The sequence below is a fragment of the Trifolium pratense genome, linkage group LG1, assembly GCF_020283565.1.
Source record: "Trifolium pratense cultivar HEN17-A07 linkage group LG1, ARS_RC_1.1, whole genome shotgun sequence".
Lineage (NCBI taxonomy): Eukaryota > Viridiplantae > Streptophyta > Magnoliopsida > Fabales > Fabaceae > Trifolium > Trifolium pratense.
In genome coordinates, this window is record NC_060059.1 from 13021767 (window position 1) to 13037118 (window position 15352).

The window sequence follows — 15352 nt, forward strand, 5'->3', positions numbered from 1 at the left end:
CATTACTGACACATCATAAGATTTGAGTAGACCTGCAGACATTTTTTTTACCAATAGTTCCATTGACATTTCAAAGCTTGAATTATGAAAAAAGGAAGATGAAAGTTGAAACTAATACATAATATATATAAGTAAGGAATAAAGATAGTTAAAAAGAATAAAACATATAACTAAGGAATCAAAGTTCAAATATGAAAAAGGACAAAAGAAACACGCGTCTTGAGAAAACAATAGAGGAAGGGGAAAGAATTTTAATAAATTTTGTATTTGATTCAAATGTTTGGAGGGAAGAGATAGCTTATACCAGTCAAGAGTAAAGCATAAAGTGATGAAGAATTGTTTGATCAGATTTAGTGTGTGTTGAGTTCACCGAATATACGATCCATAACACCGCAATGTAGATTCGAAGCTACATATTGATACTTTAACCGGATGTACGTATCATATTTACCTAACGCGGTAGAATTAAACACAAGTTTACTAGATTTACTCCTCTCACCTCTCATATCAGATAAAATTTAAGAGCTCCAACATTGGCTAATCAACATTAACATATGCATTCTTCAAAAAAAAAAAAAATTAACATATGCAGTAACTCACACATAGGAGGGTAACATTACAGTTAATTAATATTGTTAATTACCTTTCTTATCATTGAGAAGCTAACTAAAAAAGTCATCACATGCTTTAATGTGCAAAATATATTATATATAGTATATCTGTTAAGATATGTATATAAAATTCAATAGTTCAAGGGGATAGTAGTGACTATCCAATAACAGCTGAGATAAAATAAATAATTGTACAAAATTTTTTGTCAAAAAGAATAGAAATGAGCAACATGATATTAATTAAAATTCAAGATCCTAAGAAGGCATCAACCTTTACATTTGCTGCTCTAGACAAGAATTTCATACAAATAGGTGGCTTCACACCACCAAGAGCAAGAAAAGAGCTAGGAAGTGACCAAATGCCATCTCCACAAATCAAACCAGAAGCAACAGCCGATCCAAATGCATCCGCCTTAGCCCTATCAACCTTCTGCCAAACAAACAATATCAAGCTTCCAACACACATATCAATAGCAAAATAGCTTCCAATGTAGAAAGGTATAGCCATAGCCATAGGAACAGGAATAAATTTGGCATATTTCTCTCCGGCCAAATCGCGAACAAGATTAATAATCATTGCCCCAGCAAAAAACACGCAGCAAAGTACAAGACAGTTTTTCGGCAGAGCGGAGACACCGTCCACACCTAGTATAGCTATGTTGCGATAAACAAGTGCATAAGGAGCAGGGTACTCTGAACCAGGTTGACCAAGAGTACCGAAAGCATGGTAGAATAGCCAGAAAACACATGGTGATATAACGCATCCCATAGCAGTTCCAATAACTTGGCTGACAAACATGGATTTCGGGGAAGCCAATGTCATGTAACCCGTTTTAAAGTCCTGCATAAGGTCTGAAGCTGTTGAAACAATGTTCATCATGACACCACATGCTGCTAAACCCGCTATGACACCGCCGTTCGCTGCGCCTGCCCAAGCACAAATAATGAAGATGGCTAATTTTCCGTAGGTCGATGCAAGGGACCAATCTGTCAGTCCACAACCATAGGCATTGCAAAAGGCCAGTGCCGGTCCAAAGACGTAAATGCAAAGTATGTGATACCACTTTAGCTGGTGGAAAATGTAAGGGATGGTTACGGTTGATATTATTGCAATTATGACATAGCCCGAGATAGCAAACCAGGAGGGTATTTGATCTTTGAGGAACATCTCGGTTCTGCGCTTGTCATCAAACGAAAGTGTAAGTGAGAGATCTTGGGAGGGTGCTACACTGCTGTGTTTAAATTGGTTATACAAACTGTAAAGAGTGCGGCCAAGAACTTTGACAAAATTGTATAGACCATCACCAAGAATCATTGCTATGGCTATGAAAACTTTGTAGCCTTGAAGACCATGTAAACTGCTTTGTTTGAGATCGGAAGGGTACCAATCTCCTTTTTTATCTTCGATGAGAGGCCACATGACACCCCAAGAAAGAATTCCACCAATGAGTAGTGATATATTGATTATATATGGACATATCATCCCAACCCCGACATAGGTAGCTGAAAAATCAAAGAAGAACTTTCTTTGATAGGCTTCTAGACCAAATGTTGGGAAGCTTGAAAATCCACAAGAATCACCAGAAGTGAAAAACCATTGGAAAAAACCCCACAAGAAACTAAAGGAGAAGAACTTTCCAAGTGCTTGTACTTGCTTCTTTGCTAGTTTGGCACCTTCTGTTGTATGGAAACTGTTGATAAGAGTGGCTGTTGCAGTACCGCTTGGATATGTCAATCTGAAGTCAACAATCATAATCTTTCGGAGTGGAACCACGGAGAATATACCAAGAAAACTTACAACAAATAGAAACGCAATCATCCATCCTAAACCAGGAATCTTAACATCCATCATGACACTGGCGGCGCCGCTTTGTTTTGCAACAGTTGGACTCATTGCAAACAAGTAACTACCAAAGCCGCCGCTAAATGCAATGCCACTTGCAGCAACAACACAAGTCTGAATAACAGTATTCTCCTGTCTTGTAAACGGTTGATTAAGCAAACCCGATTTCTCAAGCACTTTAGTCCATGTCTTGACAAAGAAGAAACCTAACAATCCGGCCGAAACATTGAGAGAAGGAATAATACCGGTTGTAAGATTAAGCTTCATCACGATGAAGGTGAAAAGCACCGATAACATGAAACTGACGATGATAGCCCTAACCGTAATCTGTTTCTGCCATGTTGGCACTGATTTTCCTTCAAAGCCTTTTTCAATTGAAGCCTCCTCCTCCTCCTCCTCCAGTTTTTCTTCCTCCTTAACCATCACCACTGTTTCATTGTTGTTAGCCATTTTTCTTGTTGAGTTTGTTGGGATTTTAGATGAAAGATTAGAGAATAGAGTATTATTTATTGAGACTTAATTAACAGCATCGATATTTATAAGCAAGTAATGGTTGTTCAAATTGTAACTTAATAATCCCTTCTTTATAGAGATAAACCAACAAACTTCATATATCTTATCTTTTTATTATAACTTAATACTCCGTATGCATTATCGTTTCAACAAACTAAATTTTTGCATTATCAAAAAATAATAATTTATGTGTATATATCTTATCTTTTTCACCGTAGACCCAAAAATAAAATTATGTATATCTTTTTATTTGGTACTTGTTATATCTTATCTTTTTAAATCTAATTTTTAAAATTGCTTAAGTTATTTATTACTGCTTTACTATTTTTAGAGATCCGCGCATTCGTACGGTACAATTGACTTTTATTCGATTAAATGTACTCTTTAACTGGAATAATCCTTAATCATACTTTTTTTTAAGACAATCCTTAATCATACTTATATCACAAGTCACAACTCAACCTTAAATTCCTTCAAAAAAAAAAAAAAACTCAACCTTAGATTATATGGGAACTGAATTCCTTGATCATAGGGATAAGAACAACAAACCTAATCATCAATATATCTTAACAAACAGTATATAAGTATGTATAATGTAAACCACTTATCTGGGAATTAGAACAAGTAGAGAAACAAACTAATTAACTTCACCCAAATTAAACTTTGTCCATCGATTTACTTTTAAATTATAAGCAAACTTATATTAAAACTGCTAAGGACAATACAAAGTGCAACTATATATAAGTCAACAATTCAACATATATATACTTGCTGATGATGATTGGTAGAAGCATTAATTGAAAATAACATAATAAATGATAATCTAGAGAAATAAACAATGAAATATATACATATACATATGGTAGGGTAACTGATATTATGCATTCTAGCTAGGCAGCCGGATCTAGTTGATAACTTTCCGATTCTGAAATGCGATTCTTGTATTTGCAGATGAAATCTTCAGCTCTCCTGTTCTTGTATATGCAGATGATACCTTTGTCTTCATCGCTAGGCCATGTCTTGCGCCCATATTCATAATCATAGTACCCTCCTCTAGACTTATTCTTAGATGAGAAGATATTGAAAATTGAGAAGCAACCTGAAGAAGATTTTTTCTTATCACCTCCCATGATGATTAATGAATTTTGTTGGTTAAGTTTTTTAGCTAGATGTGATTAATGTCTTGGTTTTCAAATGATCTTGTAATATCTCATATTTATATTAGTTTTAAACAGTGTAATATTAAGAATCTGATAAAGCAATGGTAAGGAGCAACATAAATGGTTCAAATCATGCTGAGTGGCAGGGTTATTATTATTGGCACTTTTCCACTTCTAATTCTACCACCTTAACTATGTAGACTATAATAGTTTTGCACATAGTTTACAATTAGATTATAAATAAGTATAATTACGCAGAAATACTCCTCTGTCCTTAATCTTTGGTCTTTTAAAGTTTGGATACACATATTTTTTTTATATATAGGTTAGATAAGTTTCGAGCCCTTTACCCTTAGTTTTTGTTCCCTGCTTAGGATCACAATTTCAACAAGATTCTCATATACAATATTACTGTGAAAGGAGGGTATCTACTTCATAGTGGAAAGATATTTTATATTTGATTGAATCAAAGATTATGAAACTGTTGCTTACTTTTTATTACAGATATGAGCCATTGCTGCCACTGATTCTTGAATCAAAGACCATGTTAATTTACTTTTAGCACAAGTTATTATAGGATAGTGCTAGTAAAAAAGTGTCATGTGCCATTGGCAAGTTGATTCTGTAACATTAAGCAACTTAATTATCTATTCTTCAGCATTGACTGCCAGCAATTTAATGGAATATATATCAAATGTCCAAAAAAGGTAAGTAAAGATGAAAGAAATAATAATGTAAAGGAGAAGATATATATCATTTGGTTAATTTTTACTTTTACAAATATTAATATAAGGTGTCAGAATAGCAACTCTGTTTAAAAAGAGTGAAGAAATAATTAACTCAAACAATAAACGCATTATGTTTGGTAACAATCGGTCAAAACATATAGAAAAACATTTATTGGAAGAGATCAACCCTTTAAATATATTTTAGTTATTTTGAGGAAATTAGTCTCCGCAATTGCACATTGAGGATACATTTAGCTTAAAAAAAAAAAAGAAGGTGGTCAACTTTCCCGAATGCCCTATGATGACTCTCGGTCATTAAATTCATTTTTAGATCATTCCAATGGAGTTTAGGAGGTATTTTGATGTGTTTTTGATCATAGTTTAAGCGGAAAAGGCTTAGAATGAGAGGTTACTTGAAATAGAAGAAAAATAGCAACACTAGGCACTTTGGCACGCTTTAGGCCTGCAGTGGTACGCAATTGCTGGAGTTTTGGCCTGTTTTGGCACTGTCTTAGGCACGGAGGGCGCTCAATTGGGCGTGGCACCGGGCATGCAGGCCTGGCCTGCCTGGTAGGCTCAGCGCGCGCCTACTGCTGCGTGGGGCGCGGCCTGCACCTGTTTTGGAGCATTTTGACCCATTTCTTGGCCTATAAAAGGGGGACTTGTTCCTTATCAAAGGGATTACGAATTTTAGTTTCTAATGTACAACTTGTATTTAAATATTATGAGTCATGAAAACAAGAAATGTAATATTTTTTTCCTATGAAACAAGAGCAGAATTTAGCGCAACAGCAAAATATCTCATATGATATATCTAGTTTAATCATCTTGCTAATTTGAACTCTTTAGTTTGAAGATTTGAGAAAGGACAAAAAAGCAATAGTACTTTTCAAAATTTTGATTCATGAGTCTAAAGTCATAAAGCTAAAAATAATCGGTTATGAAACCATCAAAAGGACCACTAAGATTTCCTTGAAAAAAAAGTATAGAATCTTTTAAAAAAATATTGATGGTTGTAATTCCATCCTGAAAATCTGCAACACAACAAGAGGATGTACAGTACAGATTTCACTTTTATTCTTATTTTTAGAATCTGAAACCAAAAAAAAGGAAGACAAGACAAAACTCCAAAAATTACTGGTTATAGTATGTTGATACCTTATGTTTTGAAATTCTATGATGTTTACTTGTCTTTGTTTACTTTGGATGGTACATGGAACGTGTTATATGTTGTGAAAATGGATGTATGATGATTAATGAAGTGATGGAAGAATGGCATAGGGAGAGCTTAAACACCACAGATACAATGGTATAAAGGTGGGCCTAATGCAAAATGTTTAAGCTAAGGCTACTCTATTTTATTTCTCAATCATCCAATTATGTTCTTTGTAAAAGATTATGTATACTAGTAATCTTTTTGATTTCATGTAATGTTACATGATCTATGAATATCATTCAGACATTGACTATTCCTTGTGTCACAAGTAACAACAGTATGTATACGATTACAGCATAATAGTTGATATTAATACAATATGGCCATAAGTAATGCCAACTAAAATATTGGCATGTGTGAATCATCCATAATTAGCGCGAAGATATAGAGATTGCTAATTAGCTGGCTAGCTCTAGCATTTCGGCGGATCATTTTGGCACGAAGGAAATAAAAAGTTACTACCGTAATGTTTTATGCAATGTTTATAGTGCATCACAACAACCTATAGTTACAAGTTTACTCACAAACCTTGCGCGTAGGGTGGCAAATAAAGTTCCTACTTGCAATCCAAGATATAGTTTAGTATTAAGACATCAAAGTGATCAATAGACATTTTTAACTAGGTCAACACTCCTTGTAGCTAGGCATGACAACGGGGCGGGGTGGAGATGGATTGTACCACCCCCGCCCTCGTCCCCACCTCCCTGTACCACCCCGCCCCCGTCCCCAAACCCTGTCGGGAATAAAAATTGACCACCCACCTCCGCCTCCAGCAGGGAACGAGTCCCCACCCCGCTCCCACACGCAAAATCTATCATTTGGTTTTTTAAAATTAAAAAAAAAAAAAAAAAAGAAACTTGTTTCAAAGGCCTTTTTTTAAAAAAAAAAAAAATTAAAAAAGAGTGACAAAAAATCTTGTTTCAAAGCTCACTTTCTTTTTATGTATATGTTTAGGATAAGTAGTTAAAAAATGTTGTTAAATATAAGAGAAATATGGTAATTTTAAGTAGGACGGGCGGGGCAGGGGTGAGTGCAGGGTGGGTGTAAACACACCCGTCCCCGCACCCGCCATCGTATATAGGATTTGGTTAATTTTGCAACCCTGTTTGAAAAGAGTAAAGAAACAACAAAAACACATGATGTTTGGTAACAAAGTTTGAACGTGTCCAATAAACACACACTTTCCCTAAACATGACACGCCATGCCCACCCAGTTAGGTCTATGTTGGGCAGACCTTTTGGATGTTGATGAAGATGGTTGATCCATGCTAGCTGCTGAGATTTTTACCAGAACACAAGTGCATAAATAAAATGTAAAGCAGACATAAATAAAAATGAGTATATAGCTTATTGCATTTAGTAGCGCTATAAACATGGAACACGACTAAAATACCAAATTGTCTAGTTTTACTAAGCTTTGACGGGTTCTAACACTCCCACGACTTTCGCAGACTTGAGAAAGACTCAACTAACTCGCATTCGGCCTATTTTTATATTCGCCTAATTAACCTTCACTTGGTAGAGGAGAATTCGGCTGACTATATGCCAATCTCGACTAACAAATTATTTATTTTTAGGTGTAAACACGGTTTTAAGAGATATCAGCAAGTGAGCCGTGCAGAGTTTTGCATTGGTTGGAGGGTCAAGTTAACACTGATATGACATGCATAATGATTGAAGCAATCAATCCCTTCAACCCATTGATTCTCCTTATTGAAGTTCTTTAACAAAAAAAGTAACTTACTAAAGAAACATTTTATCTGAATAATTTGCACCGTTCTCATCTCATCATAGAATTAAATTATGTGTTGTTGGTAGAAAAGAATAAACTTGAAAGATTATTCATATTTAACATTAACTATAATGGTTCACAAATGATAAATAATAACTAATTACATAATTACAACAGAGAAGAACAAACAAATTAAAAATGGATAAACAGAGAAGCTTTTTTCTACTGGTCAGGTTGAGCTTGGTAGTGAATTTCAGACTCAGAAATCCGTTTCTTGTATTGAGCAATGAAAGCTGTGGCTCTCATGTCAATGATAGGATCAGCTACACCCCAACTGCCTCTATCTTCATCACTTGGCCACACTTTGTTCTGTTGCTTTGCACCATCATCATAATAATCATACCCTCTTTGCTTGTTGTTGCTAGATTTGAATATGTTGAAAACAGACCTGAATGAAGATTTAGACTTTCTTTGATTGTTTCCTCCCATTTCACTACTTGAGTAGAGAGTGGTGAGTGAGAATATTAATTAGCCTTACTAGAAAGTAGTAGTATTAAAGGAAGTGTGTTGTGTTGTGCTATAATTTGGAAGCCAGGGGTCTCAATTTATATGGTACTAATTACTTCTAAACACCTTTTTTGTTAAACTAAGACAAAGAATCTGATTCAAACCACTAGGGTGAGTGAATCCAATATTCATGGTTTAAACAAGATCACATGGAACAGTAAATTATGATTCAACTTTTTGACAAACAAAGGCACATTTTTTCAGGTCCAATGGTTTATGTGATTTGTGTTGGTTGTGTTTCTTGTTCAATGATTCATGTCTGTTCTGTGCTACTCTTAAGGCTTTATATACATTCTATGTGCAACTGGAGTTTTTTTCAATACACGCATCTTCATCGCAGTATTGGACTTTGTGTGTGGATATAAAGGGTGGTTGATCATGAATTAATAGACTCTGATACTATATTAAATTTTTAGAGAGTCTAATTCTAGGTGCATAGTGCGAAAATAAGTGGTTGAACTTATAAGGTGAGGGATGTATTTTTTTTTTATAAATTAGAGACTTTATTTCATATGGATATAAATTGGATTTTATTATGTTTAAATTATTAATAGATTTTATTTTGGATATATGCAGCAAGGAAGAGCAGCCACATTGCAGGCCGTGTTGCAGCGCTCATCTGGGCAAGGATGGTGGAGTCTCTGAATTTGGTTCCCTTATTGCTAGCATTAAGAATACTTTACTTTTTTTGTCCGACTTTGAGGTTAAGTTTGTTCGGCGACAAGTGAATATGGCGGGTCATTCCCTTGCAAGGGCAGCCATTTCTTGGGCTAGTCACCATTATGTTGATGATATTCCTCTTTGTATTTGAGTGTTGAATGAAATGCATTAAGTTGTTTTTCTTCAAAAATAATTATTAATAGTACTGTTTTGTTTTCTGTTTTAGAATGAATTTGTGTGCATTTTAAAACTAGACATATACCTATCAGATTTGATTTCTAACTAATTGAGGGTAGGCATTCAAATTCTCCTTCTTTCTTTGTTCATTCCTTTACTAATTAAAAAGTATTGGCAGCTGTTACTTTCTTTACTCTATTTTTTTCAGAAAAACTTTCTTTAATAAGCTACTAGTATTATGGTCTTTCTGTCTTTAATTAACTTGCAAATTCTAGAATAAAATACATTTTTGTTCAAAAAAAGAACAAACTAAAATATCTGATAAATATTTAAATCATTTAAAATTTGGAGTATAAGACTAAGCTGGACATTAGGTTTGATTATGATCTCAAAAGAAATATCTCACAGAGTCAAAGCTAGATATGAGAGCATATAATTAATATATAAAATTGTTATAGGGAAAATCATTAGCTTAAGAACATCTCATCACAGCTAATTATAACAGTTGCAGTGTCCACAATTGCAACGGCCGCAGTTGTGACGGTATTCACAACCGCATCTATAATTTATGATCTGGCTAATCAAACTCTGTTCCTGACCCTTCTAAAGTGAATTAACAACACTTTTGATCAAGATTTTTATTAACTATCAACTTAATTAACTGAATTAACTACATTTTTCAAAGTGAATAACCAAGTGTCGCAGTCGCAGGTGTAGGAAAAAAATGTGTTGAATATCATAATTATATAACAGTCTTAAGCGATATCATTATTAGCAAGGGAGCCATGCAGAGCTGTGCATTGGTTGGAAGATGAAGTTAACACTGATATGACTCACAGAAGATTTTAATCATTAGTACTTTATAAATAGTACAATACTCACAAGAAAGATTATTCATATTTGACATTACTTATATCATGGTTCACAAATGGTAATCAATAACTAATTACAACAGAGAGGTACAAACAAATTAAAAATTGATTAAACAGATAAGCTTGTTTGTTCCTACTGCTCAGGTTGAGCTTGCCAATGAATTTCAGACTCAGAAATTCGTTTCTTGTATTGAGCAATGAAAGCTGTAGCTTTCATGTCAATGATAGGATCAGCTACACCCCAACTGCCTCTATCTTCATCACTTGGCCACACTTTGTTCCGTTGCTTTGCGCCATCATCATAATAATCATACCCTCTTTGCTTGTTGCTGCTAGATTTGAAAATGTTGAAAACAGACCTGAATGAAGATTTAGACTTTCTTTGATTGTTTCCTCCCATTTTACTATTGAGTGTAGAGAGTGGTGAGTGAGAATATTATTAGCCTTAGTGACTAGAAAGTAATTGAAGGAGGATAGTGTATTGTGTTGTGCTACAACTTGCAAGGTAGGTGTCTCAATTTATAGGACTAATTATTACTAAACACCCTTTTTGTTAAACTAAGACAAAGGAATCTGATTCAAACCACTTGGATTAGTCCAATATTCATGGTTCAAACTAAGACAAAGTTCAGACAAGGTCACATGGAACAGTACATTTTGATTCAACTTTTGTAAAAGGTACATTTTCTGTTGTCCAATGGTTTTTTGCTTGACTTGATTAGTTATGTGATTGGTGTTGATTGTCTTTCTTGTTCTACAAGATATGTGAACTTCAGTATGTTTTGAAATTACTGGTTATAATATGTGGATACCTTATGTTTTGAAATTTTACGATGTTTACTTTTCTTTGTTTACTTTGGAGGGTACATGATTAATGAGGTGATGGAAGAATAGCATAGAGAGAGTTTAAGCACCGCAGATAAAATGGTATAAAGGTGAGACTAATGCAGAATGTTTAAGCTAAGGCTACTCTATTTTATTTCTCAATCATCCAATTATGTTATATGTTTATTAGTGTAATCTTTTTGATTTTATGTAATGTTCCATAGTTGAATTTGTGAATGAATATCAGGTCATTGACTATTTCTTGTGCCACAAGTAATAACACAGCCTAATAGTTGATATTAATACAATATGGCCATAAGACACAGCTAAAATTGATTCCAATTTTTTTTCTTACAAAAGGAAGAAAACATAGAAGAGACTTTTCTAAAATGTAAAGTTCAAACATGAATAACATGGTATTTGGCTAAGGAAATCAACAATATCATATTCTTTATATATAACTCACAAGGGGAGAGTAATGATAATCCCATAATAACTGATGAAATAAAATAACTAGCAGTACAAAGTATTTGAATAAAAGAATAAAAATGAGCAACATAATAATTCAAGATCCTAAGAAGGTATCAACCTTTACATTTGCTGCTCTAGACAAGAATTTCATGCAAATAGGTGGCTGCACACCACCAAGAGCAAGAAAGGAGCTAGGAAGCGACCAAATGCCATCTCCACAAATCAAACCAGAAGCAACAGCCGATCCAAATGCATCCGCCTTAGCCCTATCAACCTTCTGCCAAACAAACAATATCAAGCTTCCAACACACATATCAATTGCAAAATAGCTTCCAATGTAGAAAGGTATAGCCATAGCCATAGGAACAGGAATAAACTTTGCATATTTCTCTCCGGCCAAATCGCGAACAAGATTAATAATCATTGCCCCAGCAAAAAACACACAGCAAAGTACAAGACAGTTTTTCGGCAGAGCGGAGACACCGTCCACACCTAGTATAGCTATGTTGCGATAAACAAGTGCATAAGGAGCAGGGTACTCTGAACCAGGTTGACCAAGAGTACCGAAAGCATGGTAGAATAGCCAGAAAACACATGGTGATATAACACATCCCATAGCAGTTCCAATAACTTGGCTGACAAACATGGATTTCGGGGAAGCCAATGTCATGTAACCCGTTTTAAAGTCCTGCATAAGGTCTGAAGCGGTAGAAACAATGTTCATCATGACACCACATGCTGCTAAACCCGCTATGACACCGCCGTTCGCTGCCCCTGCCCAAGCACAAATAATGAAGATGGCTAATTTTCCGTAGGTCGATGCAAGGGACCAATCTGTCAGTCCACAACCATAAGCATTGCAAAAGGCCAGTGCCGGTCCAAAGACGTAAATGCAAAGTATGTGATACCACTTTAGCTGGTGGAAAATGTAAGGGATGGTTACGGTTGATATTATTGCAATTATGACATAGCCCGAGATAGCAAACCAGGAGGGTATTTGATCTTTGAGGAACATCTCGGTTCTGCGCTTGTCATCGAACGAAAGTGTAAGTGAGAGATCTTGGGAGGGTGCTACACTGCTGTGTTTAAATTGGTTATACAAACCGTAAAGAGTGCGGCCAAGAACTTTGACAAAATTGTATAGACCATCACCAAGAATCATTGCTATGGCTATGAAAACTTTGTAGCCTTGAAGACCGTGTAAACTGCTTTGTTTGAGATCGGAAGGGTACCAATCTCCTTTTTTATTTTCGATGAGAGGCCACATGACACCCCAAGAAAGAATTCCACCAATGAGTAGTGATATATTGATTATATATGGACATATCATCCCAACCCCGACATAGGTAGCTGAAAAATCAAAGAAGAACTTTCTTTGATAGGCTTCTAGACCAAATGTTGGGAAGCTTGAAAATCCACAAGAATCACCAGAAGTGAAAAACCATTGGAAAAAACCCCACAAGAAACTAAAGGAGAAGAACTTTCCAAGTGCTTGTACTTGCTTCTTTGCTAGTTTGGCACCTTCTGTTGTATGGAAACTGTTGATAAGAGTAGCTGTTGCAGTACCACTTGGATATGTCAATCTGAAGTCAACAATCATAATCTTTCGGAGTGGAACCACGGAGAATATACCAAGAAAACTGACAACAAATAGAAACGCAATCATCCATCCTAAACCAGGAATCTTAACATCCATCATGACACTGGCGGCGCCGCTTTGTTTTGCAACAGTTGGACTCATTGCAAACAAGTAACTACCAAATCCGCCACTAAATGCAATGCCACTTGCAGCAACAACACAAGTCTGAATAACAGTATTCTCCTGTCTTGTAAACGGTTGATTAAGCAAACCCGATTTATCAAGCACTTTAGTCCATGTCTTGACAAAGAAGAAACCTAACAATCCGGCCGAAACATTGAGAGAAGGAATAATACCGGTTGTAAGATTAAGCTTCATCACGATGAACGTGAAAAGCACCGATAACATGAAACTGACGATTATAGCCCTAACTGTAATCTGTTTCTGCCATGTTGGCACTGATTTTCCTTCAAACCCTTTTTCAATGGAAGCCTCATCCTCCTCCAGTTTTTCTTCCTCCTTAACTATCACCACTGTTTCGTTGTTGTTAGCCATATTTCTTGTTGAGTTGGTTTGGAGTTTAGAAGATGGACAATGAGAGAAAATAGTGAGAATTTGAATGTGTTAATATTTGAGTGATACTTTTGATATTTATAAGCATTATGAAGATAAAACCCAACAAACTTAATATATCTTATCTTTTTATTATAAGTGATTACGTTGTTGAAAACCTTTGATAAAAAGCAACAAACCTAATCTACAAACAATATAGAGATAAAACCAACCAATCTAATCATATTTATTCTTTTTATATGCTTTCTTAATTTTTTGTTTGTTTTTGTTTTTATCAACTAAATTTTCTATCATCTTTTTATTGTTTTTGTTTATCTTTTTTTTTTTTTGAATTTAGATTTATTATTTTTGTTTTGTTCCTATTTTTATGCGTAAATTCAAAATATAATCTTTTTATTGTTTTTTCTATAATTTGTTTTTTGTTCCTATCTTTATATTGTTATGCATAGATTTATATTTTTATTTTGTACCTGTATTTTGTTTTAAAAAAAAGTTACTAATTTTATGCATATATTATTTTATTTTTTTATATATAATTTATGCATATATTATATATTATTAATAGGGTAAAATTACAATGAGGGATATAAAATTTGGAACATTAATAAAACTGGTAAGGATAAATTAGTAAAATGTGAAATGGTGGGAAGCCACTAGGTTTGGTCTGGTGGTGAAAGTTTTGGGTAATATGCGGGAGATCCTGGGTTCGATCCTCTCTAATTCCATTGTAACCAAAATAAGTGAAATGGTTGGTGGATAGTGGTGGTTATACATAAACTGATTTTGTTCCATGGGAATAACATATTCCTGCCTCCATCAGAAGGGATTAAAAATTCTGGCAATATGGAAAAAAATCATTACTCTAGAATAATTATTTCCTTGGAACTATTGTTAGTTCCATTTTAGCAAACACGGGTAATTTTATTTCCAGTCTTGAATTCCCAAAAATATGTTTAGAATCCATGAAACAAACACATATTTTTAAAATTTATCTTTTTGAGTCATCTTAAATTTATAATTGCTTATGTAATGATAGAAATAAAATCCAACCCAACTCAACAAGCCTAATCTACAATTCAATTCCTAGATTATAGTGATAAAACCAACCAACCTAATCATATTTTTTATTCTCAAAGTTATTCAAGTATAAATATCTCAACGAATATTTGTTATTGATTATCTTCTACTTTTATTGAAAAAAATATTAGTAAGGTTTACAATCGTTAACGTCAAAAAAAAAAAAAAAGGCTTACGATCGTTAACGTCAAAAAAAAAAAAAAAGGCTTATGATCGTATTGACTGAGACTATCTCATAGACGTAGTGATTAAGATGTGCGTGGACACTATTGACTACTCAATTATAGTTAATGATGAGATTATAGGTCCAATCATCAGGGGCGGACCCAGCTAGTTTTTTATATTTGCACCTATAATCTATATTATATCTATTTTGCACGCACTGAATTTTTTGTTATGCACCTAGGACTCCTCTCAACTCGAATGAGTGCCCAATTTCCATTTTAAGTTAAAAAAAAGGTAATTACAAAGCATGTGGGCAAGTCCACCCCGTCCCGTTTTTTAAGCGGGTTAGGCGGGGTGAGCCAAACTTAAGATACAGAGTTAAAAACCTTAGTCCGGCCCGTCAAAAAAGACAGTCAAACGGACCGGGCCGGCAGGTCGGGCCGTTTTGCCACCCCTAGTTTCCACTACATCTGTGCATAGAAGTAAACTGAGTTCACACACTCAATTTGTATATTTGAACTAGCTTCACACGTGCACACATAAATTGTGATAAAAAAGATAGTATATTTTAATGTGTATATTT

At 34.6% G+C, this 15352-nt stretch overlaps 2 protein-coding genes across 2 annotated transcripts; both read right to left on the minus strand.

The window, feature by feature from the left end:
- Positions 1-702: 702 nt before the first annotated feature.
- On the minus strand, positions 703-2904 carry LOC123888648 (probable metal-nicotianamine transporter YSL7). Its single transcript, XM_045937764.1, has one exon. It carries the CDS (start codon positions 2902-2904, stop codon positions 859-861), a length of 2046 nt encoding a protein of 681 aa, XP_045793720.1. The 3' UTR covers positions 703-858.
- An 8555-nt stretch (positions 2905-11459) lies between these two features.
- LOC123888655 (probable metal-nicotianamine transporter YSL7) lies at positions 11460-13509 on the minus strand. The gene has a single exon (XM_045937772.1). The coding sequence runs from the start codon at positions 13507-13509 to the stop codon at positions 11470-11472; it is 2040 nt and encodes a 679-aa protein (XP_045793728.1). The 3' UTR covers positions 11460-11469.
- Positions 13510-15352: the final 1843 nt, after the last annotated feature.